The sequence below is a fragment of the Urocitellus parryii genome, chromosome 4, assembly GCF_045843805.1.
Source record: "Urocitellus parryii isolate mUroPar1 chromosome 4, mUroPar1.hap1, whole genome shotgun sequence".
Lineage (NCBI taxonomy): Eukaryota > Metazoa > Chordata > Mammalia > Rodentia > Sciuridae > Urocitellus > Urocitellus parryii.
This window is the reverse complement of record NC_135534.1, coordinates 111,432,800-111,458,391: the sequence shown is the minus strand read 5'-3', so window position 1 is coordinate 111,458,391 and position 25,592 is coordinate 111,432,800. Positions and strand designations below refer to the sequence as shown.

The 25,592-nt window shown below is 37.4% G+C and overlaps 1 protein-coding gene and 2 pseudogenes across 1 annotated transcript; 1 reads left to right on the top strand and 2 right to left on the bottom strand.

Moving 5' to 3' along the window:
* The window catches only part of LOC113193798 (olfactory receptor 8C8-like), a 44,475-nt pseudogene extending 23,834 nt beyond the window's left edge, over positions 1-20,641 (top strand).
* Positions 3,269-4,222, bottom strand: LOC113193780 (olfactory receptor 8B3-like). The gene has a single exon (XM_026404550.2). It carries the CDS (start codon positions 4,211-4,213, stop codon positions 3,269-3,271), a length of 945 nt encoding a protein of 314 aa, XP_026260335.2. The 5' UTR covers positions 4,214-4,222.
* Positions 11,458-12,391, bottom strand: LOC113193779 (olfactory receptor 8C8-like; annotated as a pseudogene).
* Positions 20,642-25,592: the final 4,951 nt, after the last annotated feature.

Here is a 25,592-nt window from a genome sequence, read left to right as displayed (position 1 = left end):
GCCTCACTTTCTTTTAAGGGCATTCTTTTATACCAAGGATTTTAGAATTTTTCAAAAATTATAATATCTTCATATAAATATAAATATTACAGCGATAATGAACCATTTACCAAGACAAGGATATAGTCACTGAGGAGCATCTGTTCTAAACTGATTCAAGAAATGTATTCATTTTATCTTCAATTTATCTTCTTTCGACATAAGAAATCTTAAAATTTTATAGAGGACAGATTTCTATTATTTTTATTATGAATAACTCCGAATGTTAGCATGATATCTAAAAGACTTTCAGTACAATGGAAAGATTGACAGGTCTCACCAAAAAAGGCTTGACCTAAACTGCTATCCCAGAAAAATAATCACTGTCATTAAAAGATCAAGATGAAATGTTCCTTCACACCTTACCCTTCTTAACCCACTTTAAACACATTAAAAGCAGACTTCTGTAGATACCTGTACATTTTTCTAGTTGAACATTGACATCTTGTAGATCATCTCTCTGGTATTGGCATCTTGGCTCAGGACATCATTTTCATACAACCTCTGCTTTTTGGCTCATTCTGAAGCAACTCTCTAGAAGTTATCCCTGGTCTTTCACAATTTTCCATTTTTCCTTCTATTTTTTCAGAAGATGTGCAATGAGTTAAAAAACTGGACTCTAGTTCTGAGGCCTTAAATAACATAGCATTCCCTTATATGGAGAGCAGGAATATCTCCTTGGAAGAAATTGCCAAGAAATAAGACATGTAAGGTATTAATTATGGTAAACACCTGTGAAGGATAAAACGGAAGAGAACAGAACCTATTGATGAGCAACTCAGACCAGGATGAAAGTGTCACCTTAGAAAGGACAAAGAAATGGAAGGACTGGGTAGAAAATATCACACTGCAGTACAGTACTAAAAGGTCATGGTGAGGATGATAGGAAGTCTGCAAGCAAAGATTCCCATCAAAAGAGACCTGTGTTAGGCAGAAATCAGCCATCCCCAGCACTTCCCACTCACCTTGCTGGACCATTGTGTGAGTCTTCTCAGAATAAGCATGGCCTCTGGCTGAGCACTATGGTTCACCCAAAGGAGTATTAGCTATAGATTTCTCTGCCAACTATATTCCTCACCGCTGGTTCTCTTGACAGGAGCTAAGGAGGATTTTATAAAGCTCACATTCCACAAACAAAAAGGAAATTAAAATGCAAAATTTTTATGATTTATTTTTGTTGCTATCATTTATTACATTTTATATTCATTAAACATAATTGTAAATTTATAATTTTTGTTAACCAAACAACACTCTTCAAGTGAACATTTTTTAATGTCTGTATAGTAACAATCTAAATATGAAGATGACAAAAGTGTTGGAGGAATACAGAAATGATATGACACAGCCCCTATGTTAAAGGTGTTTTATGTCTTATTCATGATACAAAGTTTAAGTGAGCTCACAAAATGTTGATAAGAATATAGTTTATTAATACTAACATATACTTATTTTTTCTAATGACCCTCATTGGATGACTAAAACTCTGGCTTACATACTTCTATTAACTTAATGTATAGTACATTTGTGTTAGTGATCAAAAGAAAAAAACAAAGAATTGTTATGAGAATGTTATGCTTCTTATGAAAATGTTGGAAGCCATTTTAGATTGTAATGGATGCAATATAAATAATATGAACTATCATACCCCTTACTGGAAATCTGGGATACACACATATCCTGTCTCTATTAATCTTCTGATAATGCCGCTTTGTCAGTAATAAGGGTGTAGGTGTGTATATACTCTTCAACAATAAATGAATGATATAGAGTGTCCTGTGATACGAGTTTTGCCATTCCATTCACAAGGGTAACAAAAAGCAACAATAATGAGGAAAGGAAATCCAAAAATTCCTTCTATTTTATCTATCTTATTGTATCAAGCTTTACAGAGATAAGAAATGAAGACTTTCCACCATATCCTCATGACTAACACAATATTGATAACAATGAAAATGCTTCAAGCACTTTTAACAATTTTTTAAAATAATTAATTGCTGAGAGCCATCTGTGGGTTGTGTGTGGACTAATCTGCATCGCAACCTAGTGAATAGGAGAATCTGGTATTTGGGAACTTCCAGTGGAAATTTCCTCTGGATAAGACCACCTAGATGCATTCTGAGTTGTATTCAAGCTCTACCTGGTCCCCCACAGCTTTGTAATGGGATGACTTGCTACAACTACCCATCCACACAACTTGTCAGAGACAAGTGTGACCAGGCAAGATGTCAATCAATCTGCTGATTGCAAGACACCATGAAGCAAGACTCCACCCCTGAAACCTTATCCCAAACCACATTTGTCATTTGTATATGTCATTTGTCATATTTATATATTTAGGTGAGAACACCATAATTTTAAATTTTTGTAACTTATGAAATTTTCTATATATTTTCAGATTAAGAAGAGCCCTGGAAATAATCCAGAAAGGGAAGAAATAATGGTGTCTGTATTTAATCCTAATGAAAAATACCAGGGTGTATATTGCTTTGCAAACATGTTATTAATTACGGGGAGGCATCAAGTGCCTCATTAGAGGGATTTTCTATGTGCTCAGGAGGATGTATGTCACCTAAGAGGTTAAAATCTAGAACAATAGTGAAGAACAAAGACACAGAGTCAGAAAATATAGTTTTAAAGGATTAAGTACCTGAAATTTTGAGCCCACACAGGAGCTGGTGCTAGATAATTAGAAAATGGCTCTCAGGGTTTATTTAAGGGAGTATGTCAAAGGCAGGTATAAGGTTTCAGATATGGAATCTTTCTTCATGGTGTATTGCAGTCAGCAAGTTGATTGACATCTTGGTAGGTCACACCCACCTCTGATAGGCTGTGTGTCTGGGAGGTTGTAGCAAGTCATCCCATCTCCAAAGCTGTGTGGGACCAGGCAGAGCTTCAATAGAACTTACAATGTGTCTGGATGGTCTTATCCAGAGGAAATTTCCTCTGGAAGTACCCCAAAACCATATTCTCCTATTCACTAGACTGCAATGCGGATGTAGTCCACACACAGCCCACGGATGGCTCTTGACAATTAATTATTTTTTAAAAATTGCTAAAAATGTTTGAGAGAGAGAAACAAAACAATGAGATTTTAAGAGAAATGTCAAAACAACAGGGGTAACCACATAAAACACTATCTGCAGAAATCACATGAGCAAAATCTTTTCATGAAAAACACCAGTAGAAGTTTTAAGATCCTTCAATTTCTCTATACAATTAGTTCCTCTAATTACAATTTGTCTCTCTTTTTAATTTTAGTCATGACTTCCCTAAGTGCAACTTGGACATCCTTGTTCCTCAAACTGTAGATCAAAGGGTTGAGCATGGGACCCACATTAGTGTAGAAAACAGAAGAAATTTTTCCCTGATCCATAGATCCAGGAGAAGAATATCTAAAATACATGAATGCAGCTGATCCAAAAAAGAGAGAAATAGCAATGATGTGAGAGCTGCAGGTACTGAAGGCTTTTGATCTTCCATGAGTGGATTTGATGTGAAGAATGCTGGTAAGAATGAAGATGTAAGAAGTCAATATGGTAAAGCTGGGGACTGTGATATTAATGCCCACCACAACAAGAACCACTACTTCATTGACATAGGTGCTGGTGCAAGAAAGTTGGAGGAGGGGGAGTATGTCACACAAGTAATGGTTGATGACATTGGCATTGCAGAAGGTCAGTCTAAGCATGCAGCCTGTGTGGGCAGCGGCACCAACAAATCCCATCACATAGGCACCAAGAGACAATGCAGAACAGACCTGCTTGGACATGGTGACCCTATACAGCAATGGGTTACAGATGGCCACATAACGATCATAGGCCATTGAGGTCAACATGTAGCACTCGGAGATGACAAAAAAGAGAAAGAAGAACAGCTGAGTCATGCACCCCACATAGGAGATGGCATTCCTCTTGGAGACAAAGTTCATCAACATTTTGGGGCTGAAAACAGAAGAGTAACAGAGATCAATGAAGGACAGGTTGAAGAGGAAGTAGTACGTAGGGGTGTGCAAGTGAGAATTGAGACCAATAAGTGTGAGCAAGCCAAAGTTGCCCACGATGGTGACAATGTAGATCATTAGGAACAGGTGAAAGAGGGGAAGCTGAAGCTCCTGGAGATCTGTTAATCCAGCCAGAACAAACTCAGTCACCAGGGAGTCATTTCCAGTCAGCATTCTCTTTGTTGAGAGTCTGGGAGAACAGAACAAATCTTCATTAATAGAGGACCCATGTATCTGCTTTTGTCATTGATGGGGAGGGTACTGGCAGATTTCCTGTAAATTATCCCTTGCTTCATGTCATATGAATAAACCCTCCTTTTCAACATTTCAGTCACTCTCTCATTTTTCTGTATTTACTGAAAGTGAAAAAATAATTGCTCCTGTCCTGGCTAGTAGAAAGGTGGAACCCCTGTGACACACACCCACCTGCTGGTGAGCTATGTAGTGGGGATATCTCTCTCCAAACTCCCTCTACTTCATCTCTTCCCTCAATTACTTGCCCCTAATCATATTTCCATTACTCTACTAGACACCTCAGTTCTCCTGTGCTAACTAAGGGAAGAATTATTTTAGGGAAGAGAATGTATCAATATTATTCTTCCTAGAAAGGAGTATCCCCTAGTCTGTAGAGATCCCATATACCATACAAGAATCCATAAAGTCAACAATTGATAACAGGTATGGAGAAGATCCTTGGCAGCTTAAGATTCAGAATGATATATACCTCAGTTTTGGTACACATATTTTTCTACTGCATCTTGGCTACACAGAGGCCAGAAAAAAAGATGACAAATGTGTTTTCAAAGATCAAATATGAGGAGATGAAGCAGAATCATAATTTATATGAGTGCTGATTATATTAGTTAAGTTTGAAAAATTTGCCCAACTGTGTTCTTACAACATGTAAACTCTGTATGTATAGCACACAGCAGTATTTGTAAAGGGCTGTATGTTGGTGTGTTCCTGTTATACTCCTGAAACTGCTGCTGTATCTGTCCTATTACAAAACCGAGAGAGAAGCCAACACAGCAAGATATAGATGAGAAAAATGCAAGCAGTAGATCCAGGGCTCCATGCTGCTAAATTTTTTGTTATTCAGTGTAATAATTCTATTCATTCTTTACTTACATGGAGAGTGAGAGATAGAGATCAGAGGAACTCACCTCCTTCCACTTAAAGAACTCAAGTGATCACCCTTTATAAATATTTCACCTCTACTGTCCTGGAGGATGAACTGGCTTCCAGGTATCTGAGCTGATCACTTGCTTTGCAAGATTCTTCCTCCTTACTGAAAAAGGTATCAGAACACAGATTTCACAATCTGAGTGTTCCAAGACTCATTCTGAAATATAGGTGAAACTTCTAGTTATAAATTTTACAAAAGGGTATAAAGAAAAGCCATGGGCTTGACATCAGAGCCAACACATCACAGAACATATTGCATTTGATGAGGACTTATAGTTCTTTGGGGCCTGATTAGAAATTGAGGAATGTGTGGTCCCTTAGGATGAGATCACCCCATGGTGATAAATGAGGAGAAAAGAAACATTGGTGTTTGGGTTTACATACTAGTTGACGACAGTAGACATGGTCCTCCCCTCAAGGGCTCTTGAATCCCAAGGGCACATAGTAAAGGAGCCTCTGCTGTTATTTATCAAGATGTAAACATAATTAAAACCATTAAAATTTTCACTAATCATGAATCTAGGGGATATAATAGTTTTACTAAAACTTCATGTATAATTTGGTTAAGTTTATTTGTTATGCTCATTTTAAAAAAATTTAGTCCCTTAAATAATCAGTAATAAAGTGTGTATATTTTATAGGAAAAAGTACTCATTGGTCACAGGTATTTTAATAATAATATTATCCAAAATAAGAATATTTTTTCATGACAATTTAATTATTTTAGAAAGTTCTAACTCAATATATTTTTGTCAATAGTTTAAAATCAAATAGTTGCACAAATCACTATTCATGAGCTACCATTTTAAGAAAACATTAGAGTTTCCTATATATATGGACATGTGCATGTAGCAGGGCATCAAATTTTTAACTTTTTATCTTGAAATGCTTATAATTCATAGGAACTTGCTTAAGTGATACTCAATTTTTGTTATACTCCTCACTCAACTTCACCTATAAAGAATCTTACAAAGTGTAGGACTTTCCAATTTTATTACCCCTCTGACCTAGGACTCCAGCAACACTTTGACTGTTTGGAGCTCTTTTAGTTTGTTCCTGTGCCTCTTTAGGATGCCCCACCCCCAAATTGAGTGTGTGTGAGTGTGTGTGTGTGTGTGTGTGTGTGTGTGTGTGTGTCTGTGTGTTGGAAGTTGTTGTATAGTACTTTATTTTGTTTTACTTTCATGGGAATAGAATCCAAGACTTTTCATGTGTTGGCAAATACCTTAGTAGTGAGCTATACGCCCAAAGTCCTTGTAGTTTTGAGCATCTCTTTACTTTCTGACATTATAAGAGGCTGAAGCTCCATCCTATAATCATCCATTTCTATAAAAAGCCTGATTTCTTTTATTGAATAATGATGTTATTAGAAAAAAAAAAACAGCTGGTGCTGGGGTTGTGGCTCAGTGGTAGAGCACTTGCCTGGCATGTGTGGGGCACTGGGTTCAGTCCTCAGCACCACATAAAAATAAATAAAAGGGAGGTATTGTGTCCATCTACAACTAATATATATATATATATATATAAAATAAATAAATACAATGAGCTGATTTCTATGTGTGCTCATTGTTATCAGAGCTTCATTTCTTTTAGGCTCCCTTAGTTGAAAGAATGAAGAAAAATACTGGCATACTAACTCATGCATAAACACATACCTATAAATGTTTCCATATGAAACTATCTGTATTTCTATTTTTATATTAAGAGAAATTAGAGTTTTACTAATGTCTTCGATAGTAATCTGTTATCACATAGATCATTCTAGCCCTTCTTCTTGGGTATCTTTAAATTCCAACTCCAATAGTTAAAATTGGCTCCCACTTCATCATCTATTTATATAGCTGTTCACTTCCACTATACAGGTACAGCTGTCTCAGAATTGCTAACTTGTGCTCAACAATAAAAATTTCATTACCAACAGGCTTGTATAATTCATAGTAACTTGCTAAAGTGATACTCAATTTTTGTTATACTCCTCACTCAACTTGTAAAATGTGACTTTTTCCTTTAGCTTTACATACTCCATTCATTTTTCACATTATTTAAGTCAGCGTCTATTCCTCTACTGTCCTCAGTGAAGTTGTTTCATGAATTTGTAATACAATTAGGTTCTCTTTTTATAATATGCATTTCTTTCTGAGATACCTTGAATTTCATATATTCATGTTCACTCTTTGTGCTATGAAGTTATATAGGTTTGGAAAAATGCATTGTATTGTGCAGCCATCCTGACAGTGCTATTCAGAAGAATTCTGACATAAAAATTCCATGTTTCTCTATTTTTCCCTTCCTGCTCCCTCCAAAGCTCTAGCAACCATTCATATTTCACTGTTTTTACAGATGTTTTTTGTTCCTATTGGGCCATATAATTTGTGCCTGGTATCTAGCTTTTTCAGACTTGCTTTTTCAGTTAGCAATGTGCAATTAAGACACCTGCATACCTTTTGGGAATTCAGGGAGATCATTTCTTTCAATTCTCTTGTAAGGACATTCTGCAATTTGTTTCTCTATTTCCATTTGAAGAACATCTTTGTTACTTTGAGTTTGGGACAAACATAAAATTATTATAAACATTCACATCAGGTTTCTGTGTAGAAGGATATTTTCAAATCAATTAAGTTAATATCCTGAAGAAGATGGATTGTACAATAATACTGTTTAATTTTATAAGAAATTGATAGAGTCTCCTCCAAAGTGACTGCACCATTTTGGATTCCTATTAGCTATCATTAGAAATGAATGAGATGCTAATTATCATATAACCTGTCAAAATTTGGAATTGTCAGTTTTTCAAATTTTAATCATTCTAAAGAGTTGTGTACTAGTATCTGTTTTCTATTTTTTATACTAGTGTACTTTTAATAATTATTTTAGTGCATTGCATAATTGCAGGATTTTATCATAAGTGCTTATGATGTAGTTTTACCTATTTCAACCCCCAGTTCTATCCCCATTCCTTTCCTCCTCACTTCCCCTGACCCCCTTCCTCTATTCAATTGATATTCCACTTATTTATTTGTTTGCTTCCTTGTTTGTTTTTAATTGGTGCATTACAACTACATAAAAATCAGACTGAATTGTGACTTCTTTATACTTGTACATTTCACAATTCAGTCAAATTTATTTTCCAGTTCTTCCTTCACCCTCAGTTCCCTGCTTCTACTCTATTGCTCTTCCTTATATTTTCATGAGATCCCCTTTTGATGTCTTATTTCTCTTTAGTTTCCCCTATACGGGGAAAATGTTTGAACCTTGGCTTTCCAAGTCTGGCCTATTTCACTTAGTATTATGTTCTCCAGTTCTATCCATTTATCACCAAATGACATAATTTCATTTTTCTTATTGGTTGAGTATAACTACATTATGTATATATGCTATATTTGCATTAACCATTCATCTCCATTCATCTACTGATGGGCATCCAAGCTGGTCCATAACTTGGCTGTTATGGATTGTGCTACTATAAACATCAGTATGTATGTATCATTATAATATGCTGATTTTAGGATATAGGGAGAAATGTACACTCATAATGTTAGTAGGACTTCAAATTAGTACAATCACTCTCGAAAGCAGTATTAAGATTTCTCAAAAGACTAGAAATGAAATTACCACATGACCCAGGTATCCTACTCTTTGTTCTATATCCAAAAAACCCTATAATCATCATACTGTAAGGATACAGGCACTTTCTTTACAGCAGTATAATTCACAATAACCAGCCTATATACCTGTCCACAGAGAAATGAATAAAGAAAATGTGGTATATATACACAATGGAGCTTGACACAGTCATAAAGAATAAAATGATGATGGCATTTGCTGGCAAGTGGATAGATTTGGAAAATATCATGTCTTTTCAATTCAAATTATGTTTATAGAGAAACTATGGTAACACTATAAGAAAATATATGTGTATATATATATATATATATATATATATATATATATCCTATCTTTAAAAACCATTTTATGTCTATATTCAAGTAGGTGCTTAAGAAAAAGTTGCAGTTTTAAGAACTGTCTAAACATGCAGTATAGTGAATATAAACAGAAGAGTAGAAGTAGACATTATGCATTCAGACTATGCTTGAGAAATTCAATTCAAGTATAACAGTATAATGAAATCACAATAATATAAATTCTCAGCTCTGCTCTAATAACAATACATTTAATCAGAGTGAATTCCAGTTTCTAACTGGCATCATTTTCTTCTAAGGTAATTAATATAAACCAATGTTTTAGAATTTTTCAAAACTCACTATCATCATATGAATATTTAAATTACAGTGATAATGGAATGTTGTTCCAAAACTAAGTTATATCTACAGAGAACACTTGCCCTGGACCTATTTTAAGTAGTGTTTAACAATAGATAGCATACCTTGCGTGCAATATACACAATAAGAACATTTAAAAAATATTTATATTTTAGTTGTAGTTGTCAATACCTTTATTTTATTTATTTCTTTTTATGTGGTGCTGAGGATTGAACCCAAGGCCTTGCACGTGCTATGCAAGTGCTCTACTGCTGACCCACAACCCCAGCCCCACAATAAGAAAGTTAATAAAGCACAGTTTTATACAGCTTTCATCTAAATAATATGTATTCATCTCCAAATAATAATGTAACAACTAATAGATTTGTTAAAGTACATATACTACTGAGGAAAAAATTACACATCTCACCAGAAAAGCTTGACTTAAAATCTTCATATTCAACATCCTTAAAATTGATCACAGTTATAAAAGAATGAAATGGAATGTTGCTTTGTAGTTCACCCTCTTTATCCCACTTTAAAATGAGATTTTGCAGCAGATGCACATTTTTCTAGTTGGGCATCAAGCCTTGCAGATTGTCTCTATGCTCTTGGTATCTTGGTTCAGGACATTGCTTCTATATAATTCCCACTTCTAGGACCATTCTGAACATGTCTCCAGAAGTTCTCTCTGTTCCTTCATAATTCTCCATACTTTCCTTTCACTTCTTCATAAGATGTGCAATTGCGTCAAAATATGTATTCTGTATCATCAACTTTGATGTCTTAATTATGTCACAAGATTATCTTTTCATCTACAGAACTAGGCAGCACTTACCTTTAAAAGGGTGAGCATAAACAGGGGGTGGGTTTTGCTTCTTTGGTTTTGTTGGTATTGTTTGGTGGTTTTCCTTTTTCTTTTTTTCATTTTTTTAAAAATTTTTATTTTTTGGTGCTAGGGATTGAACCCAGGATCATGTACATGTATATACTTTACTACCAAATTAAATACCCAGCTATTGTTACGTATTTTTGAAAGTAGCAAATAGAACTCCTTTTCCAAGGAGAATTCTTATATGAGAGGTGAAACAAAAAAAATGCTGTTATAGGTAATATTGTGAATGATAGTGAGGAATGTCATCCTCTAATTTTTTAAAAACATGGTAGATAAAATCTAGAAATCAAGAACTATCTGATGAGAATTTCAGTTCTATGTATGAGAAAAACATCGTTTAACTAAGACATTGTCATTATTGGTGGGATTTGAAGAAACCTGGGCAGGGTTGGGAGAGTGCAGTTGGTAGAGTGCTTGCCTAGCATGCACAACACCCTGGGTGCAATCCGCAGCACCACCAAACAAACAAACAAACAAACAAACCTGGGCAGAGAGCTGAGACTCATTTATCCTCAAATACCCATAAGAATGAAAACTTTGTCAAATAAAGTGAGGCTAAAATTCTAGAATTATTCAGTTTATCCTTTTAAAATAAACTGAATAATTCTAGAAATGTATACTTTACCATATCAACAATTTTGGTTATTTCTTCCTCTTTTAGTGCAGTTATATGAAAGAAAGCATTGAAATAGGAAATGGATCTACAAAATCATCTCAGAAGAGCAATAAAAAATGAACTTGTAAGAAAGCATTCAACTCACTGATTTCATTGGACAGAGAAAACATATAAAAAGTACTAGATTGTGTTACATCTAGAAAGAAATGGACATCAGCCTAATGTCTACATCTGGTACAGGGAATAAAGACCCTGTTGGAGATAGATACCTTGGGACTAAGGATGAGGCTCAAGTTCAAGAGTCAGCCCACATAGTTATACTGCATGCTGAGAAAAACAAATTATAATAGAAATCATGCCCAAACTGTAGAATGAAAGATGAAGAGAAGGAAGGAAGAACAGAAGGAATGTCGTGAACAGGAGCAACAATGGGGAAGAATTGGGGACAGTCCTATTTCATCACTCAGTTTGTGATTCTCTTCAGGGTTCTCATCAGAGCAAGTTTGACATCTTTATTCCTGAAGCTATAAATGAGGGGATTCAGCATTTGCACCCCAAAAGTATAAAACACTGAGAAAAAATTTCCCTTCACCCACAGCCCCAGCAGTTGATGGTTTAACATGAGTGAGCAGCCCAAATCCATAGAACAGGCCAACAGTTACTATGTGAGAACCACAGGTGCTCATGGCTTTGGACCAACCCCTAGCTGAGGACACATGAATGATGTTGTAAAGAATCAAAGCATAAGAGATTAGGATAATGAGGCTGGATACAATGACTACTGTCCCCACAACAACAGAACTCACAAGCTCATTCAAGTGGGTGCTGCTGCAGGACAGTTGAAGGAGGGGAAGGATGTCACACATGTAATGATTGATGACATTGGAGTCACAGAAGTTGAGCCTGATCATACATCCTGTGTGGGCCATGGCACCAGCAAACCCCATCAAGTAAGAACCCAACATCAGCAGAGAACAAACCTTAGAGGACATGACCACCCTGTACAGCAGAGGCTGACTGATGGCCACATAGCGATTATAGGCCATGGCTGTCAGCACATAGCACTGGGAGTTCACAAAAAAGCAGAGGAAAAATAGCTGAGTCATGCATTCTGCAAAGGAGATGATGTTCCTCTCTGAAACAAAGCACAGGAGCATTTTAGGGGTACAGACAAATGAATAACAGAAATCAATGAAGGACAAGTTAAAGAGGAAAAAGTACATGGGAGTGTGAAGGTGCAAATTCAGGAAAATTAGAACAATTAAGCTCATGTTTCCCACCACAGTGACTATGCAGTTCACCAAGAACAGGAAGAACAGGGGCAGCTGTAGCTCAGGTCGGTTTGTTAATCCTGTAAGGAAAAACTCTACCATGGAGGAGTCATTTTCCATAGCCATTGCTTCTGGAGTGAGACCCTTAGAAGCCAGAGTGGAAGGCAATGTTGAAATGAACCTCAAATCTTTGACCCCAGAAGGCAAGCAGGAGCTGTTGGGTTCCAGGCTGAAGGTTGTCTACAGACATGCAGCAAGGCCCACAACGTGTATGACTTCCTATGTTGCTACTTGAGGATTTGCCATTTCCTGCCTTCTTCCTCCACCCTTCATGTATGTCTCATCAAGGATGAGTGCTAGCTGACTTGCCAGTGTCTCTGAACATCATTTCTTCCCTCTTCATTCTTCTGTAAGGATCAAGGTTGAAAAGATAAATAAAAAGGTGGTTTTTCTCCACAATCCATGATTTTTAGAGCTTTGACTTTGAAGGAAAATTATCATGACAAAGATGGTCCAGGGCTTACCTAATGCACTGGAGGTTCTTGCTGATGCTGAACTTCAAGGGCTTCCTCCCAAGTGTCCTAAGAGGACAAGTTTCTGATGATGAAAGAGGAAATAACAATCACCTCAGATCTTTCTCTGACATGGTAGAAGAGCTACTCTGGGGAATATTCCATTTGAGCATTTCTGCTGTAGTTACTCTTCCTTTGCAGAAAGGAAAACAACCATCTCATACCAGCCTCCAAAACTTCACCTCACTCACTTGAGAATCCCCATGATTCCAGGAACGATCACTAAAAGCACAGAAAATTATGCTGTGTTTTATGACTTCATCCCAATTTGGATGAGCCCCTGGAGGCAGAAAGTACTGAGCCTGCATTTACCACCTGTTTAGGAGACCTAAAGTTGGGTCTTTTGAGAATCAAAGTTCTACACAATTTGTTACTTTCCTCTAGGAATTCCAAATCCCCAGGCAGATTAGGGTGTGGTCTCATTTGTCAATTTCCCCCTCAGCCAGCCCTACAGAACCATACAGAACTTGTATATTTCTGCAAACCTCTGAGATTGCATTAAGAAACATTACATCATGTGTTTAACATATGATGTTAAAAGAGAAGTTGTAGCAAAGAGATTAAAGAATAGGAGTATATCTTCAAATCAATCTGTGCTTCAATCCAACATTTTAGTCATTCTATGATACTATACATACATAGTATATGTTTTTATTTTTTTAATTAATTAATTTTTAAAAATACATAATCGCAGTGGAAAGCATTACAATTCTTATTACACATATAGGGCACAATTTTTCATATCTCTTTATATAAAGTATGTTCACAACAATTTCTGCCTTGATACATGTACTTTGTTTTGTTGTTGTTGTTTTCCAATTCTTAATACATATATATACCACAATTTTTCATATCTCTGTTTTTATATAAGTATGTTGACACCCAGTTCAAGTCTTCATACATATACTTTGTATAATGATGTCCATCATATTTCACCATTTTTGCTAATCCCCTGTTGCCTCCTTTCCCTCCCGCCCCTCTTCCCTATCTATAATTCATCTATTATTCCCATACTCTCCCTCCCTACCCAACTATGAGTCAACCTCCTTATATAAGATAAAACATTTGGCATTTGTTCTTATGGGATTGGCTAAGTTCACTTAGCATTATCTTCTCCAATACTATCCATTTACCCGCAAATGCCATGACCTTGTTCTTTTTTAATGTTGAGTAAAACTCCATTGTGTATATATGCCACATTTTTTTTTATCCATTCATCCACTGAAAGACATCTAGGTTGACTCCACAGTGTAGCTATTATGAATTGTGCTGCTATAAATATTGATGTGGCTGTGTCCCTGTAGTATGCTGTTTTTAAGTCCTTTGGGGATAGTCTGAGGAGAGGAAGAGCTGGGTCAAATGGTGGTTCCATACCCAGTTGTCCAAGGGATCTCCATACTGTTTTCCATATAGGCTGCACCAATTTGCAGTCCCATCAGCAGTGTATGAATGTACCTTTTCCCCCACATCCTCGCTGACACTTATTGTTGTTTGTCTTCATAAGAGCTGCCATTCTGACTGGAGTGAGATGATATCTTAGAGTAGTTTTGATTTGCATTTCTCTGATTGCTAGAGACGATGGGCATTTTTTCATATATTTGTTTGACTGATTGTATATCCTCTTCTGAGAAGTGTCTATTCAGGTCCTTGGATCATTTGTTGATTGGGTTATTTTTTTTTTTTTGTGCTTAGCTTTTTGAGTTCTTTATATGCCCTAGATATTAGTTTTGCTCTAGAGATTAGTTTTGCTCTATCTGATGTGTGAGGGATAAAAATTTGCTCTCAGGATGTAGGCTGTCTGTTCATCTCACAGATCGTTTCTTTTGATGAGAAGAAATCTTTGAGTTTGATTCCATCCCATTCATTGATTCTTGGTTTTAATTCTTATGCTATAGGAATCTTATTAAGGAAGTTGGGGCATAATCCCACATGATGAAGATTAGGGCCTACTTTTTCTTCTATAAGACGCAGAGTATTTGGTTTAATTTCTAGGTCCTTGATTCATTTTGAGTTGAGTTTTGTGCATGGTGAGAGATAGGGGTTTAATTTCATTTTGTTGCATATAGCTTTCCAGTTTTCCCAGCACCATTTGTTGAAGATGCTATCTTTTCTTCAGTACATGTTTTTGGCACATTTGTCTAATATATGATAATTTTAATTTTGGGGGTTAGTCTCTGTATCCTCTATTCTGTAGCATTGGTCTACCGACCTGTTTTGGTGCCAATACTATGCTGTTTTTGTTACTATTGCTCTGTAGTATAGTTTAAGGTCTGGCATACTGATGTCACCTGCTTCACTCTTCCTGATTAGGATTGCTTTAGCTATTCTGGGTCTCTTATTTTTCCAGATGAATTTCATGATTGCTTTTTTTTATTTCTGTGAGGAATGCCATTGGGATTTTCATTAGAATTACATTAAATCTGTATGGTGCTTTTGGTAGTATGGTCATTTTGATAATATTAATTCTGCCTATCCAAGAGGAAGGTAGATCCTTCCATCTTCTAAGACCTTCTTTGATTTCTTTCTTTAGGGTTCTGTAGTTTTCATTTTATAGATGCTTCACCTCTTTTGTTAAGTTGATCTCCCAAGTATCTTATATTTTTGAGGATATTGTGTATGGGGTAGTTTTACTCATTTCCTTCTCAGAGGATTTGTCATTGATATTCAGAAATGATTTATGGGTGTTGATTTTATATCCTGCCACTTTGTGAATTCATTTACTAGTTCTAGAAGTTTTCTGGTGGAGTTTTTTTTTTGAGGGGGGGTTTTGTAGGTATGGAATCATATCATGAGCAAATAGAGCTAATTTAAGTTCTTCTTTTCCTATACATATCCCTTTGATTTCTTCCATCTCTCTAATTGCTCTGACAAGTGTTTCAAGAACTATGTTGAATAGAAGTGGTGAGAGAGGGCATCCCTGTCTTGTTCTAGATTTTAGAGGGATTTTAGAGGGAATGCCTTCAGTTTTTCTCTGTTTAGAATGATGTTGGCCTGAGGCTTAGCATAGACAGCCTTTACAATGTTGAGATATGTTCCTGTTGTCCTTAGTTTTTCTAGTATTTTGAACATAAAGGTATGCTGTATTTTGTCAAATGCTTTTTCTGTATCTATTGAGATGATTATATCATTCTTATCTTTACGTCTATTGATGCTATGAATTACATTTATTGATTTCCATATGTTGAACCAACCTTGCATTCCTGGCATAAATCCCACTTGATGATGGTATACAATCTTTTCAATATGTTTTTGAATTCAATTTGCTAGAATTTTATTGAGAATTTTTGCATCTATATTCTTTAGAGATATTGGTCTGAAGTTTTCTTTTTTTGAAGTGTCTTTTTTCTGGTTTTGGAATCAGGGTGATATTGGCCTCATAGAATGAGTTTGGAAGTGCTGCCTGTTTTTCTATTTCCTGAAATAAATTGAAGAGTATTGGTATTAGTTATTCTTTAAAGGTCTTGTATAATTCGGCTGTGTATCCATCCACTCTTGGGCTTTTCTTGGTTGGTAATCTTTTGATGGCTTCTTCTATTTCCTCACTTGGTATTGGTGTGTTTAAATTGTGTATATCTTCCTGACTCAACCTGGGCAGATCATATGACTTAAGAAATTTGTTGATGCCTTCAATGTCTTCTATTTTATTGGAGTAAAAGTTTTCAAATAATTTCTAATTATCCTGTGTATTTCTGTAGGGTCTGTTGTGATATTGCCTTTTTCATCACACATGCTGGTAATTTGAGTGCTCTCTCGCCTTCTCTTTTTAGCATGCTTTAGGGTCTGTCAATTTTATTTATTTTTTCAAAGAACCAACTTTTAGTTTTATCAAATTTTTCAATTTTTTTGTTTCAATTTCATTGATTTCTGCTCTAATTTTAATTATTTCTTGCCTTCTACTGCTTTAGCTTCTGATTTCTTCTTCTTTTTCTAGGGCTTTGAGATGTTGTGTGAGGTCATTTATTTGTTGACTTTTTCTTCTTTTAAGGAATGAACTCCATGCAATGAATTTTACTCTTAGTACTGCTTTCATCGTATCCCAGAGAGTTTGCTTTGTTGTGTCTGTGTTCTAATTTACCTCTAAGAATTGTTTAATCTCTGCCTTTATGTCTTCTGTAACCCACTGTTCATTCAGTAGCATATTGTTCAGTCTCCATGTGATACTGAAATTTTTATTTTTTATTTTGTCATTGATTTCCAATTTCATTCCATTATGGTCTGATAAAATGCATGGTAGTATCTCCACTTTTTTGTATTTGGTTAAAGTTGCTTTGTGGCATAGTATATGGTCTATTTTAGAGAAGGATCCATCCATATGCTTCTGAGAACAAAGTGTACCTTCTTGATGCCGGTTGAAATATTCTATATATGTCAGTTAAGTCTAAGCTATTAATTGTGTTATTGAGCTCTATAGTTTCTTTATTCAACTTTTGTTTGGAACATCTATCCAGTGGTGAAAGAGGTGTGTTAAAGTCACCCATGATTATTGTGTTTTGGTCAACTTGACTTTGAACTTCAGAAGAATTTGTTTGATGAACATAGCTGCAACCATTGTTTGTGGCACATACATTTATGATTGCTATGTCTTGTTGGTGTTTGGTTCCCTTGGGAAGTATGTAATGCCCATCTTTATCCCTTTTGATTAACTTTGGCTTGAAGTCTACTTTATTTGATACGAGTATGGGGACCCCTGTTTGCTTCTTTAGTCCATGTGAGTAGTATAATTTTTCTCAACCTTACACCTTCAGTATTCAGTATTTTCCTATCAGATGAGTCTCCTGTAGGCAGTATATTGTTGGATTATTTTTAATCCAATCTGGTAGCCTGTGAATTTTGATTGATGAGTTTAAGCCATTAACATTTAGGGTTACTATTGAGACATGGTTTGTATTTCCAGCCATATTTTTGTTGTTGTTGTTGCTTGCTATTTAACTTGACTTGTTTTTCCTCTTTGATTAGTTTTTCCTTTAGTGTACTACCTCCCTCTGTTGGTTTTCATTATTGTTTTTCATTTCCTCTTTATAAAATATTTTGCCAAGTATGTTTTGCAGTGCTAGTTTTCTAGCTATAATTTCTTTTAACTTTTGTTTATCATGGAAGGTTTTTATTTTGTATTCAAATCTGAAGCTTAGTTTTGTTGGATAGATTCTTGGTTGGCACCCATTATCTTTCAGAGCTTGAAATATGTTGTTTAAGGATATTCTAGCTTTCAGGGTCTGTGTTGAAAAATCTGCCATTATCCTAATTGGTTTACTTCTATGTGTGATCTGATTCTTTTCTCTTGTGGCTTTTAAAATTCTCTCCTTATTCTGTATACTGGGCATTTTCATTATAATGTCCCTTAGTGTAGGTCTGATGTGATTTTGTACATTCAGCGTCCTGTAGGCTTCTTGGATTCAGATTTCCATTTTATTCTTCATGTCTGGAAAGTTTTCTGATATTGCTTCATTGAATAGATTGCTTATTCCTTTGGTTTGGACCTCTATGCCTTCCTCTATCCCAGTAATTCTTAAATTTGGTCTTTTTATGCTATCCCATATTTCTTGAATGTTCTGCTCATGGTTTCTTATCATTTTTGCTGTGCTGTCTATGTTCTTTTCAAGATGATATATTTTATCTTCATTGTCTGATGTCTTATTTTCCAAGTGGTTACTCTGTTGATGATGCTTTCATTTGAGCCTTTAGTTTGGTTTATCATTTCTTTCATTTCAAGGGTCTCTCTCTCTCTCTCTCTCTCTCTCTCTCTCTCTCTCTTCTTTTAGAACCTATATTTCCCTGATGAGGTCATCTTTTGCTTCCTGGATTTGTTTATGTAGCTCATTGTCTAAGTGATCTTTCACTGCTTGTATTTGATCTCTTATATCTTCCTTGAGTTCACAGAACATTTTAACCATGTGTACCCTTACTCTTTCTCTGCCATTTTTTTCTGCTGTGGCTGCCAATGATTCTTATGATGTGGTGTCTTGATTTATTTGTGGTACTCTCTTCCTCTTCTTTTCATGTTGCTCATGTGTCTTTCTTTCCAGCTTTTTGGGTCTGGAGTTTTATTGTTTTTACCCTATAGGTTTGTAGTGCTCTTGTAGGGTTCCAAGATCCCTCCTTTGTGGGGAAGGATAATGTGAACTGATCCCGATATCAACAATATATCATCTATGAACAATTTGTTGTTATTAAGACACTATAGTTTAGTCTCAATGTACAGAGATGTTGGATTCAATTGTTATCTACAATATAATAAGTAGTGTTGTAAAATGGTATACAGTTTCTGACAATGGAAAATCAACTGGGGGTGGGGCATAGGACATTTGAGGAAGGATGTGAGGATATAGAGTTAATATATCTTAGGAAGTGTGAAAGAGAAATCTAGTGAAGAGGATTAGTAGCAAGAGAATAGACAGGAAGTAATTGAGGGTAGACAAGTACATGGGAAGACATTAGAGTACATAAAAAAACACACATGTATAAGAAAAATACAGGATGTTAAAATAGTAAAATTTGGAGGGGGAAAGAGAGATGAAAGAAGAAAGAAGAGGGGGGAAAGGGCATATAGAACACTTTTATATTATATTATTCAGATGGCTCAGTCCTCAAAATCCTATTTCATGCAAAGTTCTTGGTTTCACATATGTTGGGGAAGTGAGGGCCAGAGGATAGAGCAGTAGAAGAGAAAGAGAAAAAAAAACTTGAGAGAAGAAATCAGGGTTGTTGCTAGTTTTAGAGACCCAAATCTATTTTGTTTCTCTTCTCACCCAATAGGTGGGGTTGTCTGTTTTAAGTTGGTGACTCTGCCCTCAGGATGGTGTAGGTAACCAGGGTGGAAAGGCTGATCCTAGTGTAGGGCATCTGGAAGCATAGAGTGCCACCCACCAGTCCCTGCAGAGAGATTGCACTTCATGGGTCTCTTCTTGGGACCACTCATCTGACTTGTGCACCTGCATTCTCTCTCTCTCTCTCTCTCTCTCTCTCTCTCTCTCTCTCTCTCTCGCCTGGAGATTTCCCAGTTCCTGGTCTCTCTGTTAGGCTCCAAACTTTAGTCCCATCTCCCTCTCACTTAGCATTTCCCCACTGCGGGACCTCTCACACCAAGGTTCACACCAGGTGGGCAGCTCCCTGGTGGCACTGCACACCTGCCCAAATAAGATCTATTTTTGTGTTGAGTGGTCACTGTGCTGAGTTATCACCCACTGAGGATGGGGGGTGGGAGTTGGATACCTGGTACCTGGCCAGATGGAGATTTGATCTGAGAGCTGCTCCCACCAAATATGTCAAGAAAGGTTATCCAAGAAGGTGGTGGTCTGCTTCCAGCACCGGGGTGTCTGGTGAGGTGGGGGAGCCAGGTGATGGAGTTGTGCTGTGGGTAGATAGTAGCAGAGTGACCTGTGTGGGAGCAGAGCTCATTCTAGAGTACTGCAGAGGTGCCAATAGGTGATTCTGCTAAGGCGCTTGCAAGCCATGCATGGGCTAGAACTATGGGCTTTGTGTTTAGGGATCAGGAGTCTGGAGTCCCACTCGACCATTAAGGCTCTGATCCCTGCATGGGGGTCACAGTGCTGGTGATTTCTGCAGAAATCAGCTATATAGGGGTCTTCTTACACTCTCTGAGATGCAGTATTCTGACTAGGTGAGATCTGGGTAACAGAGCAACACAGAATGCTGCCTACCTCTGGCCCGCCATCTTGGAATCAAGGAAGTTTTTTCAATGTTTTGCACTTTTGGCCTTCCCATACTGGACTCCCTCATTTATAGTCTCAGGAACAAGGATGTCAAACTTGTTCTGAAGAAAACCTTGAAGTGGATAACAAGCTGAACAGAACCACTTGGAATACCCTGGTTCCTGTCCACATTTCAGGATTTTTTTTCTATTTATTGTTCTTCCTACTCACCTTTCTTGTATTCTTTCCTTCTCTTCATCTTCCTTTCCACAGTCTGAGATAGTTTTCTAATGTAATATCTTTTCTTATCATGCAATGTAACTCATTGAGCTTATTTTTAGACTCAAGTCTCATGTTTAGATCCAAAGTGAATCTATCCTGGTGTATTTACCCATACCAAATGGAGACACTGGACTCTTGTCTTGCCTATATATACTATTTTTCTAACATTTATTTTTTAGGTGTAGATGGACACAACACAATGTCTTTATTTTTATGTGGTGCTGAGGATCAAACCTGGGTCCCACCCATGCTAGGTGAGCGCTCTACAGCTGAGCCACAATCCCAGCCCGCCTATATATACTATTATTTTGTAAGTCTTCTTCATCTAAAGAAAGCCAGTTGGTTGGATGCTTTCCATCATGTTCATTTCTATGTTACTTTTCTGAGACAACTTAGTGGGGCCATTTCTTCTTTCAAGTGTTTTATTTATTATCACTGCATTAAAAGAGAGAGGAATATAAAAACCTGGGAACATGGTAAAGTAAAAATTTCCAGAATTATTTGGGTTATTTGAAGAATGGTTCTTCTTTAGATATTAACCTCACTCTTGTAATGAAATTTTGAACTTTTGAACTAAGATTCTAGTGATATGAATTTTTGAACATGAATTATATCTATTTCTTCTCCCTGGAACCTCAAAACCCACTATAAATGACTATGCTTCAATCAAATGATATTTTGTCATGATTAGAACTGAAGTTGTCACTAGCTTGTTCCTGACCCCTAGATTGTATCTGTCATTGTTTTAAAAATTACAATATGATATTTCTCACTACAAATTAGTGTCACCTCTAAAGTCAATATTTTCTTCTCCTGGTGCATGTCAAAAATTGTCTTTTGCACAAAGAGGTTTATTTGTTACTTTAAAAACAAATAAATAAACAAACGAAAATTCTTGCCATGTAGTTTAGTGGTACAGTGCATTCTTATACATGGTACTGGGTTAAATTTGCCAGCATCAAAGAAGGAACAAAAAAAAACAAACAATAATCTCAACATGTGTATGGATTCTTACATTTTTACTACTCAATGCAATTTCTCTTTATCCTGTTCTTCAGATCAAGAAACACAGACACAAACTTTACCTTTAAGCAAGCATCAGGATGGCTTCTCCACTCTAGGCCTCAGGCTCCCTAAATGGGAGAGCAAGAGAAAGTCATGAGAGGCTGGTGAGAATGAGCAAGAATGTTCAGAAGTGGGCTTTTATTGGGGGAACCCTTGTTCTTAGAAAGTTCTATCCAAAAAAAGGCCAGAATAGACAGGTTTACAAGGGACAGGTGAGTGTAATTCAACCCAAGGGGTGATACCTACATCAGAAGATAGGCCCTTGACTTCCTGAGCTGGGACAATGCTCAAATCACTATGAAATGTAGTGATTGGTCAGAGCCTCTTGCTTCTGAATGGAAGGAGCGGGTCATTCAGAGTGGCTCTCCACAAAGCAGATCTGATTTTATTGTGCAGTTACCATGTATATATACTCAGACAGTAGCTAAGCAGATTACAGTTTCTGGGCAACTGTCCTTTCAGTGACCAATCGAGGAGTGGATCCTGGAGCAAGCACTTGGACTGCAACACATGGCTTCATGCCCAGGGCTGTGCCTATGGGTAAATGGTCTGCCACTCACACTCCTAGCACGAGGGGAGTGGCCTGTCATTCAGATGCCCTTAATGTATGCCCTTTATGCACTTGTCCCCATATGTCCCCCCTCTGACTGTGCTACAAGGACTTCATCCAGCATTGCTGTTGTTCATTTGGTGGGCTTTACATGGTTATAAAAGTGTATCACAACACAAGAAAAAAATTATCACTATTATAAATAACAGTAGGGCCAGCATTATAGGGATTAGTTAATTTGGCTATCAGGTTTTTCCAATGTTCAATCAATCCCTGGAAGAAAGAGGAGGTTGTCAAGATAGACACCTTAGTCTCATTGATTTTCACAGTTGCCTTACTAAGGTTATGCATAGTCATAAACACAGTTAGCATCCCAAGCACCCTTAATATACTGAGAAAAACTGGAGAAGTGTAAGGTTACATTTTCAGATACAGCATATTGAATAACACAAATACTATGAAATTCGGGGTCACAAAGTGAGCTTTTGCAACATAAAGAGAATATCTAGTTGTTCCTGGTGGAGGTCTAATTCTTGCTGAATGACTAAAATAGCAGCTTGGGACAGTTTGCTAAAGTCATTTTGAACAGCAAAGGCTTCTGCAATGGCAGTAGACAAATTGTTTAAAGTCTGAGCAGTCTGGATACTCTGAGTGAGCGAAGCAGCAGCAGTGGCTGTGGCAGCGATGGTGGCTACCAGGGCAGTAATCCCCACCATGATGAGGCTAATTTTACGCCTCGTCCAGTAGAGGTTCTCATTCAGAAGATTCTTCATCTCCATATCTCATGGACTCCCCTACTCTCTGGACAGGTTCACTGAAAGCCAGATTGCTGAGGGCACTAGGAGGATAAATAAAAGTTTAATTTTCATAGCAGAGGTTAGACAATTTGTGAGTCAGCAGGATGTATTGACTGCAAAAGGGATCTCTGTATGGTGACACTTATGCCATCAGTATCATTGATTATTAGCATAGCAAAGGGTGGCGTAACAGAGGCTTGTGCATAGTGGGTATGGGTATAATTTGGCATAAAGGCAAATCCATGGTGAGGATCTGAACTCAATATCCACCCATTCATCCAGCTAGCTGCTGCCTATTTGATGAGTCTAGCAGCCAGCAATATTGGTGTGATATCCATCATGCCATATTGATTTCCTGCATACCGGTTGGTAATAGCTTGTCCCAAGTAGCAGGTACTGCAGTAGCCCAGGTGGTTTTGGGGCACATCATTTACATTCCAGGGAGCTGTGCCCACACAGGTGCATAGAAGTTGTTCTTCCTTGGAGAAATTCCTCATATTAAGGAGATAAGGTATGGCAGTGACACATTGATTCCATGGGATGTTATCATTATCTAAGGGGGGCTTTCCAAAAAGCATTGTTGGGCATGTTGGCAGTAAGGGTTTCTTTCATTTACCATGGGGAGTCTATGGCTATCAGTAGCATTAACTACAACTCTAAGGTCAGTAAGAGACAGCCCAACATATGACTTATTATAGTTATTGGCAAGAGCAAAACAGAGGGTACTGTCTGGATAATAGGCTTCATTATCTACTACGGAGAAACAAATGGGCAGAGTTGGAATGGAAATGCTGGCACTCCAGGGTACAGTCACCATCTGGATGAATAACTCAGGATCAATAAGGTTGTAATTATTGGAAAAGAGCTTAGGCAGAGCTCCTTCCTAATTGGCCACTGCCAAAAGTGGTGTTCTAGTGACCAAAGCCCAATTTACCTGATGGGAGGCTTCACTGTTAGCAGTGAGCATTGCACACAACAGAACCATCATCATAGGCCCAGGGATGGGTTTTCCCCCAGGCAAAGGGGCCAATCTGGTGGCTTGTTCAACAAGACCTTTAATATCACCTCAGGTTACTTTATGTGAGGTCCATTTGCATTGGTGAGTCTTTGTTTGTGAGGTTTCTCCTCCAGAGTTAGTTCCTTCATCTTCTTGGTGGGTGGTTCTTGGGGTCCAGGGCTTGACTTTCTAGCAGGCACCAAGATGGGGTTGTAAAGGTCGGGCGAACGTCGGAGGAAAAGACCACCAAGAGACTGTCTCATGCAACAGCAAAGGGTTTATTGGGGGTCCAGCATGCTGGGGCTCAGAGCTCACTTCAGAGGAGCAAAGAAGAAAGAGCCCCAAGAAAAATTTAAGCAGAGTTTATATACATTTTTTTGGAGAGGGCAGGGACTTTACATACATCATAGCATCCCTTAGCAAATCATCACATGTCACGGGAAAATCAAATAACAACTCTAAAACATGATTAACACATTCACTGGCGGGAACAAGTCAGGTGGGGGGTGATTGGTCAGTACTAAGAAGGGGTATACATTCAAACTGATTGGTTTAAGCCCTGAGGTGTATACGTGCGGGACTGCACGGTTTCTGAGGAAAGGTGGTTGTTCTCGTTGAGCAACTAGGTGGTCAGGGGAGATTTCGACACACATCTAATGGGCAGTTCCAGGAATTGTTTTACTGCCACATGAATTTCAGGTTCCGAATGCAACTTAAAAACTTTTCAGGACAAACCTTATCTTTTACATTTCAATTTTTTTTATCCTTTCATTTCCCACTCCTTTTTCTGACTACTTTTAATCTTAAAAGTAATAAATCATAATTATTGAGGGGTCTCACATTCCATTTCTGTCAGTGGAGCATATTGTTGTCTGATTACCATAAGTTTTACCTGTCCAATCTGAGCCTGGAGAAAGGAAACTACACAGTTAAGCAAACAGTGTCCCACAGTTAGCAACAGTATGAGGATGATTAAAGGACCAGCTAGGGCTGATAGGAGTGTAGTTAGCCAGGGGGACTGGGTGGACCAAGACTCAAACCACCCTTGTTGGGTTTCTCTCTCTCTCTGGCGCTCTTCAAGGCGCTTTCTTAATTTACTCATAGATTCTTTTACAACTCCAGTATGGTCAGCATAAAAACAACATTCTTCCCTTAATGCCCCACAGAGGCCTCCTTCCTTCATAAAGAGGAGGTCTAGCCCTCGCCTGTTCTGTAGAACAACTTCAGAGAGAGAGGTTAAGGATTCCTGCAAAGCTGTGATGGAGGTCTCTAATGTCTTCAAGTCTTGATCTATTGCTCTTTCTAATTGGGCCATTTGTTGTGACCCGTGGATGATAGCAGCTGTTTCCGTACCCACTCCTGCAGCAGCTCCTATCCCCAATAGGATGGCTAGAGTAAGGGACACTGGCTCCCGG